Source organism: Zeugodacus cucurbitae, chromosome 2 (genome assembly GCF_028554725.1).
Source record: "Zeugodacus cucurbitae isolate PBARC_wt_2022May chromosome 2, idZeuCucr1.2, whole genome shotgun sequence".
In the NCBI taxonomy this organism is placed as follows: Eukaryota; Metazoa; Arthropoda; class Insecta; order Diptera; family Tephritidae; genus Zeugodacus; species Zeugodacus cucurbitae.
Window position 1 is genome coordinate 728,714 of NC_071667.1, and position 18,892 is coordinate 747,605.

The 18,892-nt window shown below is 31.6% G+C and overlaps 1 protein-coding gene across 22 annotated transcripts in view; it reads left to right on the forward strand.

Moving 5' to 3' along the window:
- Positions 1 to 17,927, forward strand: part of LOC105208376 (serine/threonine-protein phosphatase 2A 56 kDa regulatory subunit gamma isoform) — a 30,755-nt gene extending 12,828 nt beyond the window's left edge. For 19 of the 22 annotated variants that reach the window (XM_029037819.2, XM_029037820.2, XM_029037813.2 and 16 more), the window contains 7 exons: positions 38 to 212; positions 11,751 to 11,947; positions 12,020 to 12,354; positions 12,418 to 12,648; positions 12,713 to 13,105; positions 13,172 to 13,409; positions 15,340 to 17,379. In XM_029037819.2, the coding sequence (XP_028893652.1) occupies positions 38 to 212; positions 11,751 to 11,947; positions 12,020 to 12,354; positions 12,418 to 12,648; positions 12,713 to 13,105; positions 13,172 to 13,409; positions 15,340 to 15,483 (1,713 nt within the window). In that variant the 3' untranslated portion in view covers positions 15,484 to 17,379. Of the gene's footprint in view, positions 1 to 37; positions 213 to 4,995; positions 6,415 to 7,589; positions 8,116 to 11,750; positions 11,948 to 12,019; positions 12,355 to 12,417; positions 12,649 to 12,712; positions 13,106 to 13,171; positions 13,410 to 15,339; positions 17,380 to 17,824 lie in introns of those variants that run through there. The other 3 variants (XM_011178169.3, XM_011178167.3, XM_011178170.3) reach the window with 3 other exon arrangements.
- The last annotated feature ends 965 nt before the right edge of the window (positions 17,928 to 18,892 follow it).

The window sequence follows — 18,892 nt, forward strand, 5'->3', positions numbered from 1 at the left end:
TAAAACATAATGTTTGTTGTATTAATCCGTTTTACAGGCTAATAAGGATAATAAAAGCACACCTCCCCGTGATGCGCCACCACCGACACCTATCACCAAAGGCTTAAACTTATCAACAACGCCGATTGTCAAAAAGGAGAAACGCCAAAGTAGTTCCCGTTACAATGTCACAAAAAATTGTGAATTAACACCTTTGAGTCCTCTAAATGAAAGTGAGTAAACATCGCAATAGAAGTAATTGCGTATGAAAATTTGGAATACCTATGTATTTATATAAACATAAGTTTATTTAAACTATACTATGTATTTGTATTATTTTTCAGTTTTAAATATTATTTCCTTATGATTCGTTCAGAGTTTTTAAAATATATAAATACCGAAGTATTTATTTGCTTTGTTTATGTTCTTCAGTTTTGTAAGTTTCATTTTATTTTGCGAAATGTTGCGTTGGAACATTAGTTCTTTACAGTGTCATTCCACAATGGAAATTATTTGTACTGATACATATGTAGGCAATAGCTATTTGAACCTATTTTTTTATTTACGTTTATACTCTCGCAACATGTTGCACAAAGTTTGTCACTTAAAACTAAAAGAGTTAGATGCAGTGTTATCTACATATGTATGTATGTATATCGAAAAGATCAGGATGAAGAGACGACTTGAAATGAAATGACATGGTTGGTATTGCAGATGGGCGAAGTCGAACCATTGACACGCCCCATAAATGGCGTTAATCGAAAAGCTATTAAGTGCCATAAATAAAGTTATGAAAGTGAAATTTGGTACAGGCGATCACACTAGGAAGGGGCATATTTGAATGGATATTTTTTGAAAAAATTTACCCTCCCCAAATGGCCAAAGCTATACATATATCAAATTTACTGAACATTTTACCTTTTAATGTATCATCATGTACCATTAAATTGGTGAAATTGGATAGTAACCACGCCCATCTCTCATACAAAGATTATATTGAAAACTACTAAAAGTGTGTTAACTAAATAACAAGATAGCTGCGCTCAGATTGATATACAAATGGAAAGTGCTCGTGGCGTCGTTATTCTAGAGGTCTTAATGTTTAATGAACCAAATAGTGTGTTATCTTAATAAAATCATAATATAGTATAATATGTTCGGTTACACCTGAACTTAGCCCTTCTTTACTTTTTCGTGCTCATATGTTTTAGAAAGGGTAAAAGAGGACACTTTAGTAACAACTGGTAGTTTATTCGTATATACACTGGTGGCAAAAATAATAGGGACGAACCCATGAACTATTTTCGGTTTTGGGTTTTTCCGCGTTTTTTCGGGATAATCTAACGGTAATAAATTATTTGAGTTTAAAACTATTTAATTGCTTAAATGATGTTTGTTTTAAACGTCAAAGGGTAAGGTCGAATTCAATTCTTCAAATGCCTTACGACTTGCCGGGACTAACTTCGAAAAGAGTGATTACTTGGAAGAAGTGCTAGAAAGCTCCCAATTAAGACAGTTAAACATGCGGTGGTTCGATTATAGGGTGGGATTATTTAATAATATAATGTGTGTAACTATCTAGACATTATCAGAATAACGATAAAACCATACTCTGAAGATCAGACACCATTAAAACACCAGTTTATGAACGGCAATGTTACCAAATACGCTGGGAATTTCGTCAAGAATTGGTTATCATGCGGTATCCATGCCCCAACAATGTCAAGAAGTGCTAAAAATTAAAGAGCCTACCACGAAATATTAAAAGTTATTAAGTTTTGGCTGTAGATATTGTATATATTAATACTTGTCATTTAAATACCTTGTCCCTATTTTAGTCTGTCCGAATTAAGTAAGTTGTAAAGTTTTTATAAAATTTCAAATAAAATCAATATTAAATTTCGTTTATCCTCAAAAAGAAACGAAAATATACAAAAAAAAACATTTGTAAAGGATTTCGTCCCAATTATTTCTGACACCAGTGTAATTGTGTATATCAATGTTGTCACAAGAGTTTTTGACTAATTTAACGAAAGTCATACCAGCAAATAATATCACATAAAAATATGTAATAAAAAAAATAAATGATAAATATTGTGAAGTGATTTTTATGTATAAAAAGGTATGTATTACTTAAATTATACGAAAAAAAACATAACAATATTGGTATTTGGATTGTTACGATATAACACCGATTCAGATTAATAATACGTTTGTATGTACAAACATGAAACATATCTATGTAAATGTTGTGCCCTTAAAACCATTTAAATTAATGAAGAGTTTGAATAAAAATACGTAAACTGATATTATTATACAGTTGAACTTCCTTAACTCGGACTTCTATAACTCAAAGATCTACATAAATTCAAGTTTTGAATTGGCAATAGCGTTTGAAATCAAATTTCATTCAAATTTCCATCCATAGCTCAAACTTCCTTAACTTGAAGTAATCCATATCTCGAACTCTTGAATTGGCAATAGAATTTCATTACATAAATCGAAATTTTCGTCCAGAGCATAATACAAAATTTAAAATTTTAAAAAATTTTAAAGTCCCTATATCGAATGGAGGCGAACAAAAAATATGAAAGTACACTTATGGATTGCATAAATCATGCAACGGCCGCAAACAAAATTACAAAATACAAGTTGTAACGTTTGTACATAAAACTTTATATGAAGTAAATAAATAATACTCTATATAGATCTACATACGTATATTTTACAGCTTTTTGAAAAAATGGATGTTTTAATAAAAACTTCTATAATTTGAAGTCTCTCTAACTCGATGTTTTTTTGTGGATGATGGTAGTTCGAGTTAGGGAAGTTCAAGTATATTACTAAATATTTATAATAAAATATTTATTACAAACAAATATTTACCAGATATTATAAATTTTCTCCCAATTGAATTAGGCTCCGATTTGTGCCAAATACCAAAGTATTCCATTTCTATATGAAAAGTACGATAATAAAATAAGATTTTGGTTCTTTTTGGTTTTGATAAACAACTTTTATAGAGTAATTTTATTTTTAATTGTAAACCGAGGTTACATAGAAATTCACTTCAATATATTTTTTAATCGAAAAAACATCATTGTTTTGTTCTCTCATGCTCTCGTCTACAGTATCTTTGGTATATCCTTTTAATACATTGTTGTGTGCGAGAGTCTCACTTTTGTGACTCTCGCTATGAGAGTGTACAACATTGAATAAATTTGTACACGCTTAAATACATATGTATGTGAACGTCATTTCTCCCAAAGTTTGGGGGAGCAAGGGAGCAACTCGGAAAATCATATTGATTTTCCGACAAGTTTTTTCTCACAATTCTTGTTAAGTACGGTATAGAACGTAGTAGTGAACGCTCAGTGTGATTTTGCTCAACGGTTGACTGATGTCCTAAAATACATACATATTAATTTATTAATTATTAGAACGAAAATAATAACAATTCGGTTAATAACCGTTAGTTTAATGTGCGATGCGTAATTGAATAGAACAAATCAATAAGTTTGGTAAATGATGTAAGGATTTTACACCTGTATATGCTGCGTATCAATTGACGGCCAACACCTAACAGGGGTTGGTTAGTGGTTAGTGTTGCGGCGAAAATAAATACATATGGTGAAACATATACAAAGTAACTGCGTATTAAGTATGATTGTCTTCAACTGCTTCGGCATTCCTATTTTATAATACTGACTGCTTTGGTGTTCGAATTTTCCGGTTGTCTATCCGATCAATTTTGTTATTAAAATGTTACTGAACTATGTAATGTGCGATGTTTAGTCATATTCAAAAGTGCCGGCAGAAATAAAACAAGAACAATTGCAAACAAACAATTTCAAAATCATGTGCATATATTCATATACAGACATATTGAAATAAAAATATATATCGTCTAATTAATGTTGATTACACTGTTTTTGTAAATTATTATTTACTCTTGTGCCTAGGTGAAATATCGTATGTATCCGATGGATATTATATTTATGGATTTATTTAGACATATGTATGTGTGTATATGCGTAATGGAACATCAAACTTTATCATTATTAGCAGATTATGTGCTTCTAATATATCATCATAGAATTGACTTACATCTAATGTAGTTAGTACTAAATGATATATGTATGTGCAAGGACTCGCTGAGAAGATTTGATTTTAAAAATTCGATATCCAATACTATATTTATTTACCTGTTGATACGCGTAGATACACAATTTTTTGTCCTGCTTTGTTTCCAATATTGGTTAGTAAATCTCGAATTGGTTTTGGTGAATTGATTTCATCCATTCGTAAATGTATGGCCAATTGTGAAACACAGATATGTATGTATGTATATACATACAATATGTACCTCGGCATTTGTACAAGTTTATAAGTGGACTTGATCAATGATTTAAACATTATGTTTTCACATTAATAATCTCTCAATTATTCCATAAACGTACACATTCGCAAAAATATCCATCTTTTCTTTTCAATTTTGTAACTAGACTTTTATTTAATTTATTTCGATTTATTAAAAGACATATCTTGTAAAATGAAATCTAACTATGCTACATAACTATGTGCACATATGTATGAATTGGCCCTAATCTAAATCTTATTAAATGTATTTAAATATTTCTTTGCAGCATGATTCATTAAAAATTAAAACATGTATATGCATACTGCATAAATGCAATGAAAAATACGTACTCGTAGCTTTATTTTTGTTTTTTTTTCGTTTAGCAGCGATATTACTATTCCGCATACATACAATACGTATATTTTTATTTCTCCTATATGTATGTTTTCTTGGAGCCTACGAATATGCAACTAACCGCAATAAAAAATATTTTTTACAAAAATAAAATTAATTTGAAAAATCGAAAATGTCTATATAGGTAAACAATTACACATATGTTGATATGTATTATATATATCAGTGCGGCCAAAAGGCTAATTATAAAATCTAAATTTCAACAATTTTATGAATTGTAATATTATTATATTAAGAAAAGTGAAACTAAAAATAATTCAATGTTTGGTTAATTAAATGAAAAGCTGCAGAAAATGAAATGGAAGCTTTCAATAAAGACTTTACGCAGTATGAAAATCGAAATTGTTAAGTGCGTATTAAAGTGTTCTTTTCTAGTACAATGCGATTTAATTCCAAATCAGCAAAAGTTTTGATATGAAATGGTATTCAATGCTAAATACTATGCGGGCAACTCAGCCGGTTTTAAGCAAAAGCAAAAGCAACACTGTGAACAACAATCCCACGTACCGCAATCACAATTGGGTTCAGAAATAACTCGACATACAGGTAGTGAACTAAAACCATTGACTATTGTGTGTGGGAGTGATTCCACTACAACAACCTCAATAACTGTATCTATTGATCCAGTGAAATCAAGTCATAATCATCAAAGTGCCCACCAGCACATTAACAATAACGGAACTAACATTAAAGACAAAAAAACTTCAACTGTAGACGGAACATTTAGGGACTTAGCAACAAATCGAGAAAGCCCGACATTGGTATCCATTAAAACAGCATCAAGTGACGCATCTAACTCAACAACAAGAACTTCGGCAGTGACATTCACATCAAAACTTCCAACGGCTAGTCCCCTGGTACACCTTTATGGCTTAGGTATACCCAAGTCACCGTCATTTCATAGTGGTCTTGATCAACTAGCCAGCAAGAAAAACGACTCTTACATAAATCGATCACAATTACCACATACTAACGGTGGCAATGACAAAGAAAGACCACAGATTGGTAGCGGCGGCTTAAAAGAGCAAGGAACTGTAATATCAAACAACGGTATAAAACTTAAATTCACTAGCATTGAAGAAATCAAAACCAAATTTCTAGTTAACGAAACGTCGGATTTTAGAACACACTTGGTTGAAAATCGCAATCGACTTACACCAACAATGTCACAGCATCAACAGCGACAAAATGCCGAAATACAGGCAACAGCAGTAACATCACAATCAATTACAACAAACAACGGCATATTGTCAGCGATAACAACCACTCCTATAGGCTCAGGTATAGTTTCCGCTGCACTTGCGTCTATTTACAATTCCAGCAACATATCTTCGACGACATATACTTATAATTCCAATACCGTAGCCTCTACATACGCTTCCAACAGTTCATCCTCATATACCTCATCGTCATCTGCATGTATATCGATTTCGAACGGAACAAGTACGCCAGTTGTTGGTGGAATGCCTAGTTGTGGCATTGGCGGTGTTGGCAATGGTGGGATTGCCACCAATAGCGTCAGCACTGCTATTGTCACCACATCAACGACGGCAACGTCATCTTCACTGGTTGCGACACTGACACAGCACTTTTCAGCTGCCACCTCGGCTACATCACTGCTTTCAACGGCTGCCTCATCATCATTAACCACTAATAATAAGGTTTGATTAATATTTACCTCATATTTTAACTATCAGTAAATATTTACATACATACGTACGAGAACTATGGTCATGAGATACAACTAAGTAAATAAAAATTTCATATTTATTTGAAAATTGTGATTGCTAATAAATGCATTATTGAAAACTCAAAATTTACAAATACTTTTTTTTTAACTTTTTAATAAACTTTCAGTAATTGAACCTATGCCTAATTACCCCAATGCTCGTTCTTCCACTATTAAAATAAATCTCTTTATAATGCATTTATTTCGGTACCATAACCATACGTTAAATTTTTCAGTTCAACTTTAATTATAATTAAGTTTAGTAATTGAACGTACATATGTATATATGTTTATGAAGTTCCTTAAATGCCTTTGATTTCACTGCATTTAACCATAGTCTACATCTAAATAGTTTAGGAGCTCAATGCATTTGCCGAAATAGAAATTTCAACAGAATCCCCTCAACTCTTGGGCTAAGTGAAAATGTATTATATGTTTTTTTAATGGCCGCAAAAGTATTGATGCATTAAACAAAGCAAATCCTTGGCAATTTTTCCATAATATATTAAGAATCATTTTTAATGCAAGTAGAAACAGTAATAAAGTTACCATGACATGGTACATGTTTTATAGTAACCTACGGGATTGTAAGACTGTGACTACCCTAACACTCCATTTGTTGATCGAATAAGTTCAGTAAACGAATGTGATATAGAAATGTACTTGGAATATTTTCTGGAAATTTTTCCACTTTTCAAATCTCGCATCGAAATACTATTCCTTCAGTTTTATAATCATACTCAATGGCATAAACATGTATGAAATATATATACATGTAGGTATATGTGTACATACAAATGTACATAAGCATATACAATACATAATTTAACTCGCATGCTCCTACCTACCCTCATCCTCTTTATAGCTTGAAATTATATTACTTAATCCTTCCTAATCAATCAATAAAAATTATCGCGATTTGATGTTATATGTAACATATAAATGTCATAATGCATACTACTACTTTGAATTTTTTCTCGACCACTCGCAAAACAAATCATGTTCGTGGCCATCACCATTACCATGAGACCATCACCTATTGCTGTTCTACACAATTCAAAATTAATATTTAACATTTGCAACATATCGTGGATTGCTGTTACTCAGTCGCCGGTTAGTGCAGCTGCCGCAATCAAAAATATTTTGAATGCCACAAAGAGTGTTGGAAACTCGGCTGCGGCTGTGGCGACGAGTAGTTTTAATAGTACACACGGACAGGTGGCAAATTCTACTGGAAGTGGCAACGCAAATGTGGCACAAAATATCGTTAGTGGTATTAGTATTTCGTTGGGTATTGGTGGATCAACTAACAAAAATGTTGTTACAAACGGGATTTCATTGAGTAGCGGAAATGATACATCATTGGAAACCAAAATAAATAATACTAAATCCGCCCATTTTCGAAGTGGCGAGGAATCGTACAATGTCATCACCACCGGTGTTAGTAACAGTAGTTTTAACGGCGGGAGTATTGAAAATGATAGCTGCAGCAAGGACAGCACAAGCGACAGCGGAATTTTATCGCCACAAACTTTACAACAAATAAGTGGAAGTCCTGGACGTGCAAGAGACCGCAATCTATTCCATTCGCCATCCACAACATCGGCAGCCACACCTCTGCCGCTCCTACGAGGTGCTTATCAACATATTTTCCTTATATATTATTCCCTCTATAAATGGAATGTCAACACCTTTCTCTTGATTTCATGGTTTCATTACACGCACTTTATTTTTGCGATAGTTATCTGTATTGTTTTTATTAAATAATTAATTTATTGTTTTTTTTTGTAATGAAAACATTATCTAATAAGTAACAATAAGTTGGTTTATTTTTTGTGCATGAAAAACATTTGTAAATGTTTTGTAATTATTTAATGCATATTTACAAACATATGTATGTACAATATGCATAAAGATTTAAGTACGGTTGTAAATTTATCTAATTTAGATATTCCTTATAATGTATATGTTATATTTTTGAATTTACTTGTTACAAGATTACAATGTAAACATTATTTTCGACTATCCAAATAATTCTATTTATTGCAAATTTTAATATGTTTAAATATATCGATGTTATTTGATTAAATGCTCTTTGTTCAGAAATGACTAAATATTTTAGGAGACTTTCGAATCTGTAGATTAGGCATATTTGCTAGACCATATGCTAATACCTAGCTTTAGGTATATCTAAAGTGAACAAAATCAGACCATAAATGTGTGTACCTCAGTGTTCTAATTTTTCATTTGGAACTCCTTGTGATGAGTAATCAAATTGTCATAACTTATTGTAGAATTATAATACAATTCAAATTCCACAATACATTATGCCAATTATGTATTTGTACACGATTAGACTTTTTTCCGGAGTAATTTTGCCTATAATATACCATGCATACTCGTATAGCACACATCGTTTGGCAAACTTGCTTTTCACTGATCGTCACATGCACTTGTGTTATTATTTTCTTTCAATCGCTATGTCTAAATAAAGAGCACCAAGAGTCGCAAGCATACCACTGTGGTGAGGCAACAAATTAGCGCAATGTTTTTGCTAATTTATTTTATAAGCTAAACAAACTCTTGCCAATTGCTGAGAATGCAGCCGGTAGAAATCAACGCCGAATTGCAATTTTGCAATATATTTTTGCTTTTGGCGTTTTAAAATTAGCGCATTGGCACCAATGTTTAAAAGGGAATAAAAAGGCAAATAAACCTATAACAATAACAGAGCGCGTACATTCGCCTTGCCGATGTTGTCACCACTGATTATTGATAAGTTGAGAATTCTCTCAAGTCAAAAGAATAACAATATTCCAGAATGAATATCATGTTAATTATTATTAACGACTATCGACGGCTATAATTGATATGTTCTGTCACCTAATTTAAATTCGTACATAGAGAGTACATGCATTTCCACAATCAGGACACCCATTTTAAAAAATCATTAAAATCAAGTTTACTAGTGCTTTACGTATCCATGCGTTAGAAAAATGTTGTATATATGTACATTCAATGTATGTACATACGTACATAAATAGTATATTGTGTTTAATTTTCTTGGCATTTCGTTCACTTACTACTTGCCTGTTGCTTGGTTCTTCTAACACAACTCGTATTTTCATTTCCATACTTATACAGTTATTTCGATAGATATTTTCACACTGATGATTTTGAAGTTCAAGGTCAAATTTTTATTGTTTTAGTAACTACGTTTTTGGTTAATAATACTTAGTTGCTCGTGCTTTTTAACGTATTTTACTTCTATTTATTCCGTTAAAGCCACTTTGTTTGTACGTGACATGCTCCAGGTCATGCTCAAAATCCTGAAGGAAAGTCTTGGAACCTAGGTCTTTATTCATAGAGTGTCCAATGCAATCACACCAAAGCATTTATTTTTATGTAATAAATAACAGAACTTTTACTCCGACAACTGGGTCCGTTTGTCCTCGTCCGTACATATGTCCCTCAATTACAAAATCCCTTTATGACTGCTGCTGGTATTGAGCTCTCTGTTTTTGATGTTGCACTCACTCAGGGAGTGACGCGATTTTTATTTTTTAATATGTTGTGTGTAAAACAAGTTGATACGAAAGATTGAAAAATTTACCCTATTCTTAAAGTTTGTACAAAGGGCAAAGTAGAGGGTGGGCGTGCCTTTTTTAATTTTACATATAATTTGTTATATACTTACAAATATACCTATTTACAAAATTTTTTGGAAACAAATCAAAATGCGAAAAAAGTTTAATCTCTTATACTATTACAATATCATCCATTATTGTATCATCCATTGACCCTCTAATGCTGCGAAAGATATTTATACCCTGAACAGGGTATATTAAGTTTGTCACGAAGTTTGTAACACCCAGAAGGAAGCGTCGGAGGCCCTATAAAGTATATATGTTGAACTGAGTCGATTTAGCCATGTCCGTCTGTCTGTATATTTACGAACTAGTCCTTCAGTTTTTAAGATATCGTTTTGAAAGCTGCTCATTAGTCGGAACTGCCGATATCGGACCACTATATCCATATAGCTGCCATACAAACTAAACGATCGGAATCAAGGGCTTGTATGGAAAACTTACGCATTTTACTACATATCTTCACGAAATTTGGTGTGAGTTATTGCTCATAGAAATAATATAATCTCCGAAAAAATTGTTCAGATCGGTTCACTATAGCATATAGCTGCCATACAAACTGAAAGATCGGAATCAATGGCTTGTATGGAAAACTTCCGCATTTTACTACATATCTTCACGAAATTAATAATAATATAATCTCCGAAGAAATTGTTCAGATCTGTTAACTATATAACCTTAATGTTTCTAGCAAACAACCCGGCTAAAAAGAATTAGTAAAATGTTTTCTTTTTTTTACTTACTTTTTCTTACGTCTTTAGATTTGCTTAAACACATAGTTACTAAAAGAAATGCACCAGTGAAGGGTATATTAGCTTCGGTACAGCCGAAGTTAACGTTTTTTCTTGTTCAATCTAATTTTAATCTTATTTAACTAAACGTCGAGGAAATAACATAGTATACTTGATCTGCTTGGGTCAAACAACAAATTACAAAGTTGAACTAAAAAGGTTAATTTAAAAAATTAAATATAAATTTATAAAAGTTTGCAAATAATATCGATAATAATTTGATTTGGGAAAGTAAGCCAATCTATATTTAATTGATCTCGATACATAACATTAAAATAGTACACACATCAAAAAGGGTTAACTCGGTTTTGGATTGCCATAGTGGCACACTCACTTCTTTATTATTAAATGAATTTATTATATATTTTTTATACTCTCGCAACATGTTGCAACAGACGATTGCTACTACTGTCATCTGCTAGCAACCATACCTACTTCCCATATAATGCAATTTCGAACTCCACCTGATTCGTTCACTTTACAGGTCAAATTGTGTGTTAACTTAATAAAATTAAATACAAAAATTTCGATAGTATAAAATGCACCCGGTTACACCCGGACTTAGGCCTTCATTTTTGTTTTTTTATTGTTATTTTTATTATATGATAAATATATACACAATTATTATTCTTTAAAATAAAAGGAGCGCTATCTGCAGAGACTTTCAACCAGTGGTTTTAATTATATGAGTCTTACATAAAAGAAATAATATGTTTACGAGTATATATTTAACTTTTTTGTGTTTTTTACTTATTTATTTTTCCTATTGAAGTATATGTGATACTGAACTTTCTAACTGGGCTGGAATATGTTTTTTGTTTTAATCATAGAAACGCCTACAAATGAACGGGAACAACTTTTGATTCAAAAGTTGAGGCAATGTTGTACGCTTTTCGATTTCTCCGAGCCCTTAAGTGATCTAAAATGGAAGGAAGTGAAGCGCGCGGCGCTGCACGAAATGGTCGAGTATCTCTCTAATCAGAATGGCGTTATCACGGAGGCAGTCTATCCGGAGGCAATAAATATGGTGAGTAACTTTATAGATATTTGTGATACATACCAAACGTTTATGTGATTGATAACATGATTGCTTCTATAGTTTGCGGTAAATTTATTTCGCACATTACCCCCATCATCAAATCCTAACGGGGCAGAATTTGATCCAGAGGAGGATGAACCTACCCTAGAATCATCGTGGCCCCATCTACAATTTGTTTACGAACTATTTTTGCGTTTCCTTGAATCCCCAGATTTTCAGCCTAACATCGCAAAACGTTATATTGATCATCAATTTGTGTTGCAGTTGTTGGACCTTTTTGATTCAGAAGATCCTCGTGAACGTGATTTCCTTAAGACTGTACTGCATCGGATCTATGGAAAGTTTTTGGGTTTAAGAGCATTTATACGCAAACAAATCAACAACGTATTTTATCGGTACGAAGTAGTTATTCTACACTTGTTTGCTTGTATTTTTCATGTTTAATTATGTATATATAGTTTCATTTATGAGACCGAGCATCACAATGGCATTGCTGAACTTTTAGAAATTCTCGGTAGTATTATAAATGGTTTCGCACTACCACTAAAAGAGGAGCACAAACAATTTTTGTTAAAAGTTTTATTACCATTGCACAAGGCGAAAAGCCTATCTGTTTACCATCCTCAATTGACTTATTGCGTTGTGCAGTTCTTGGAGAAAGATCCAAGTTTATCGGAGCCAGTCATAAGGTTTGAAATATGAATGAGTTATGTAAATAACAATTTTTTCATAAGTGCATTGTTTTTCTTAAAGGAGCCTTTTAAAATTCTGGCCCAAGACACATAGTCCCAAGGAAGTTATGTTTTTAAATGAATTGGAGGAGCTACTTGATGTCATCGAACCGGCTGAATTTCAAAAAGTTATGGAACCATTATTTCGACAAATCGCCAAATGTGTGTCGTCGCCTCATTTTCAGGTGGCTGAACGAGCCCTTTATTACTGGAATAACGAGTATATAATGTCGCTGATAGCAGACAATTCGCAGGTCATTTTGCCGATAATGTTTCCGGCTTTAAATCGTAATTCAAAAACTCATTGGAATAAGACGATACATGGACTGATTTATAATGCACTAAAATTGTTCATGGAGATGAATCAGCGTCTTTTCGACGAGTGTAGTCGAAACTATCGCCAGGAGAAGCAACTGTAAATACTTCAATTTCAAGTCTATGCAAATACTTCCAAATTTTATTTATTTACTTCTCTAAATAGGGAACGCGAAAAGATGTCACAACGCGAAGAGCTTTGGATGCAAGTTGAGTCTTTAGCCAAAACTAATCCTGAATGGCCGAAAATGTGTGGCCAAATGGATAATTTAAGTATTTCAAGTAGTCAAAATGAGTTTGAAGAGAATGAGAATTGTGATCTAACTTATGACAAATTGGAACAAAATAGCAGACAACCGCAGATACAGCCACAACAGCAACAAACAGCACAGGAAACTAGAGAGGTAAGCCAATTATTAGTCGTGGTTTAAGAATAACTACAAAACAGAAATTTGTGGTGTCAATATAAAGTTTCCGCACGCTGTACTAATCAACATAACACATTTTTGTGTATTAACAATGACTGTAGCTTATTATCCATAGTTAACTAATTAATGTTTTCTTACTTACTCCCAGTTTGGTTACTCAATATACACTGGTGGCCACATAATTAGGGACAAAATAAAGTTGAGCAAAACACGCGTTTCAGTTCAATGTTTTTAGCACTAAATTTTCGCCTAGAGACCCACTGTAAATTGCAACGGTATATTATAACTGTGCTCAAAAATGTAGCACGTTTTTGAGTGACAAATTTAGACACTTTTACTAAAATTCGGCGGTTTGATGAATTTATTGTATTTTGAGTGTGCTGGTGCTTGGTCACATAATTAAGGACACCAATTTTTTTTATGGGATTTTTTATTATTTTAACACAAAAACTTGTGGTAAATTGTATAAATCATTTGTATATTAACTGAATATTCAATATCAAATAAAATAACTGTTAGATATGGGTCGAAAAAAGAGTTGTACTCCAGAATTGAGGAAAATGTTTATTTACAAGTACGTGAAGGAAAAAATGTCCATTAGAGCCGAAGCGAAGGAACTTTTATGCTCAAAATCAATGGTTCACAATGCTTTGATTCATTACGGAGGACAGGGAGTAAAATAAGAAAAAAAAACGGCCCAGAAAAACTACTTCAAAGGACGATCGTGTAATTTGTAGAGTTTGCAAGGCGAATCCTTTTTTAACTTCCAGGCAAATTCTTGGCACGATAAAGGATCAACTGACCAACGATGTATCAACACGAACCATCAGATGTCGTCTTCTTGAATCGCAAGAAAAAAACCTCACGTATCAAACAAAAACTTAAAGAGTCGTATTAAATTTGCAAAGGAGTATATCGGAAAACCCTTAGATTTTTGGAAACAAATACTGTTGAGCGATGAATCCAAGTTTAATTTATTTGGTTCAGATGGGAAACAATTTGTTCGTTAAATTTTCAATAAATCTATACCTTAGAAGATAATAAATTTGGTAACAGAAGTTTAAAAAAATATGTCGCTTTTAAATTATAAAATAAACCAATATTTTAAAAGAAAACGGAGTGTCCTTAATTATGTGACCACCAGTGTATATGTATACGCCAAGTTTTGTTATGTATATACATATGTTCATATATAAATTGTAAATTAATATGTTATGTGTGGACTTCATGTTGATTATTTATATGTACGTTTCAGCTTACATTTTTGTAATGAAATGTATACATGCATAAATTTTAAAAAGTATTTTGTTTTTGTAAAATAAAACATGGTTATATATAACACAAAATCCGTTTTAAATCCCCGTATAAAAATATAAAGAAATAATTCGCGACTTTTTCAGAGTTGCTTTGAATCCCTTATTTGAGAATAATACAGACCCGTAATTGTTATAATAGATGCATAAATGTTCCATTAACATTATTCAAGTGTTAACAATTCATATTTACCGTAATGACATGGTGGTTATAACGATAAGGAAGTACTTTATACACATTCATTAACACGTACATACATATATGTAGATATGTATACTACATATGCACCTACATCAGCTATATGTAAGTGTGTGTACATAGTTATGGTGATGTCAATATAATGTAGACATATTTATATACATTTGTAAATCTAATAACTAGTATTGAACATATTTAACTATGTACATACCACGAATGTTTTAATGAACACAATTAAATATTCAAAATATATTTATACACTATGGGTATTAATTTGTAACATACACATATACACATAAAGACATAATCTATATATATATGTATTTACGCACCGATATTTTCAAGCGTAGCTAAAAGACAATTTGCTTCTTGCGAAACTACTCATTCCAAACAGATACAAGGGGAACGCAATAAAGACAAGCCATTATTACGTCGAAAGTCGGATTTGCCAGTTGATAGCGGCACAATTCGTGCCCTTTTCGAACATAAACGTACAGATGATTTCTTGAAGACTACCCCGGATGTGAACAAATATTGAAGGAATTTAAGTGAACCCAATTCAAGAAAAAACATAACTATTGCAGTATATAACTTGAAACTTAACGCAAATATATATGGATTCATTGAAATTCATCTTTAAATAAATTAAATTCCAAAATTACCAATATACAAAATATAAGCATTACATAACTACGTATGTAGGCGTAACATATATGCACTAGATGATAAAAAATAAAACAGTTGCAGTTTAACATATAACACCATGTTTTGTAATCGAAATGCGAGTGTTTATAATATTTAAGAAGTATTGTGTTTCTTCTTTTCCATGATTGCACTAAAAGCCTACAAATGTTATTTCAAAACGCCATTCATTTATTCTATTAAATTTTTAAAACTTTATCTCTTTTTATCACGTAAAACTTTTAAGCTAAATAATATATTATATATATAATATACCTAAAATATGATTTTAGAATGGTCATGAATTAGTTTGATTAAACAAAGTTTGATTTTCCAAACGTTGTCGAAATCGAATGCAAGTTGGCTAATACAGTTGAACTTCCATAACTCGAAGTTCTCCATAACACGAACTCTTATATTGGCAGTAGCGGTTAGAAGTCAAATTTCTTACAAATTTTCTTTCATAAATCGAACGAACAAAGATAATATACTTTTAATTTTTTTACAAAACATTGACGAAAATCAAAAATTTATGAAAAACTGATTTTGAGTTATGGATGATAAATAGTGATACAAATATGCCACATACATATGATGATATTGTAGAACCGAATATTGCAGACCCAACGAATATGACTTCTAGCGCCATGGAAAACTATGAAGATTCTGAAGAAGCAATTATTCAACCGCCATCCAAAGATTATGTAACGCTGTCGTTGCAATTTTAAATTCCTATTTAAATACGAATATTAATACAACTGCAAAGCACTAAACTGATTAGATTCTTTTGTCGGTGTTCAAAAAATATACATATGTTCAGCCAAAAATTACAGAATACATGTTTTAACTTATGTACATAAGCAAAAATCTTGGTGCGAATTAGATAAATAATACCGTGTATAAATCTATACAGCTTTTTGAAAAATTTTATGTTTTTATGAATACTGTTGTACGATTCGAGTTAGGGAAGTTCAACTGTATATCTAACCATATTTACGAAAATGTTTTTCCATAAATTTTGCAATTGTATTAGATTACGAATTAAATGCATAAACACCAAATACTTACTGCTGCTTAAATAAATGCATACTCGAGGTGTGTTCAAAAAATAATGGAAATTTTAAAACTTTCAATGAACCAAAAGTCCAATTGTCAAAATCTTTTGTTTATTATGTTGATACAATTTCGACAATTGGAAGAAGCGGTGAAATAACTGCATAATATCGAATGGGGACTCTTTTGAAAGTGACGAAGGAATAAATAAGTAATGTAGACAATGCATGAATATTTAATTCCCGTTATTCTTTGAACACACCTCATACAGGTATTGATAATTAAATTTACACGCCTAAACACATAGTTTATTTTTTATCAGAAAATAAGTATACTAATTTTACTAAAAGGAACATAATAAATTAGTACATATACATATAATCGGAAATGCTGTTTCGTGAATCGCCTATGATATATAATGAATGTTGAATCCGAATATTCAACATACAGGTATTGATAATTAAATTTACACGCCTAAACACATAGTTTATTTTTTATCAAAAAATAAGTATACTAATTTTACTAAAAGGAACAGAATAAATTAGTACATATACATATAATCGGAAATGCTGTTTCGTGAATCGCCTATGATATATAATGAATGTTGAATCCGAATATTCAACATCAATGCTAAACCAATTTTATGATCCAAATGTTAAAAATTAAACTGAAATAAATAAAACATGAATAACCATTTTAATTCTTTGTTATCGTTGTGTGTCTCCTATTTACATATGATATGCAGTGCATGTGCTCGTATACATATGGACTCGTACTGGTATATCTTTTTTTATTCAATGGTGATTTATAACACAAGATAGTATACGCATAACTTTTGTAAGTAAAATGTAAAATTTGTATACAATCGCTCTATAAATTAGCTTTCATCAACCGATATTGTACGAGTTATTCTTTGTACAAAGCTAATTTATATAGTATGGTAGATAAAAGTTAAGAGTCAATAAAATATATTTTTGCATGCTTAAATGTGGTTTTGCACTGAGATTTGCCTAATATTTTGTTTGTTTAAGAAAAACAATAAATAATTCGTCCACACAAATGAATTATCCATATGCATATATATGAAAATTAATAGGACCTCAATATTGAAAACTAATTTTTTTTATTTCTCTTCTCTTTTACAGTGAAATGTGTTACTACTTTTAATACACAAATATTAAAATTTAAGAAAGAATAACTATATCTAATTTATGAATAAAAATGAAAATTAACAAAAAATAAAAGTAATATTTTTTGTAATGATTGAATCAAATTCTACATCAATGTATTCAGCTCTTTTCAGATTAGAAAATTTGGCTATTAACTGTTTCACTTCCGCGAAAGCTTCTTATCTAGGATAAGTCCCAAGTTCTTCAGCCTGTTGACGGGTCGCAGACTGGATACTTCCAATAAGAGGAGGCGAACGTATAGGATTTTGTATCTTGATTGGTTTGATGGCAAAACAAATTATATCCGACCGTGCACATACACTACCCATTTTGCTACGACAATTCTATTACAAATGAGACTGTAAAGGGCTCCCTTCAGCAATGTCATTACAGAGTGCAAAGCAATGTCTGCCCTTGCTATAGGCATACTGATCCCTTAGCAGTTTATTGTTTGTGATTTGAGACCTTGTGTACAGAGCCACGAGACTCTCCAACGTTTGGATATACAAATCCAAGCCACCGTAGTGTAGCCTAATCTGACGCAGTTCGCATAAAAAGGAGCCAAACACTGTAGATTTTCAAGTTTTTTGTGTAAAATCAACTCACAAACGTAAGACTTTATTGCTGACAAATTTTACAGTGACCATATTATGTAATGTGAATAATTTAGTAAGTGTTCCGAATAAATTTAAATTTTGAATTTACCGTTAAAGATTTTCATATTATTATTCATACCATTATCATATCCACGCTACTAGTTTTTTTCGTGCACATACTATACATAAAGTATCCGCCAAACCATTTGCAACTGAATTGTTATAATAACAGCACTGTCGAGTACACGGTCCGTTTCCACTGCAGACTCATGTTTATATTGTCTAACTTTTATTTTAAACAATCTATATAAATTTATTCCAATTTCGCAGTTGTATTCAATAAGGCAAAACAATAGCAAGTCAAAGAAAACAGTACATTATTTTGAATAGAATAAAAGAAAAATTTAGTATTTTAGTATTGACAATGGCTTGGGGTATATTTCACCAT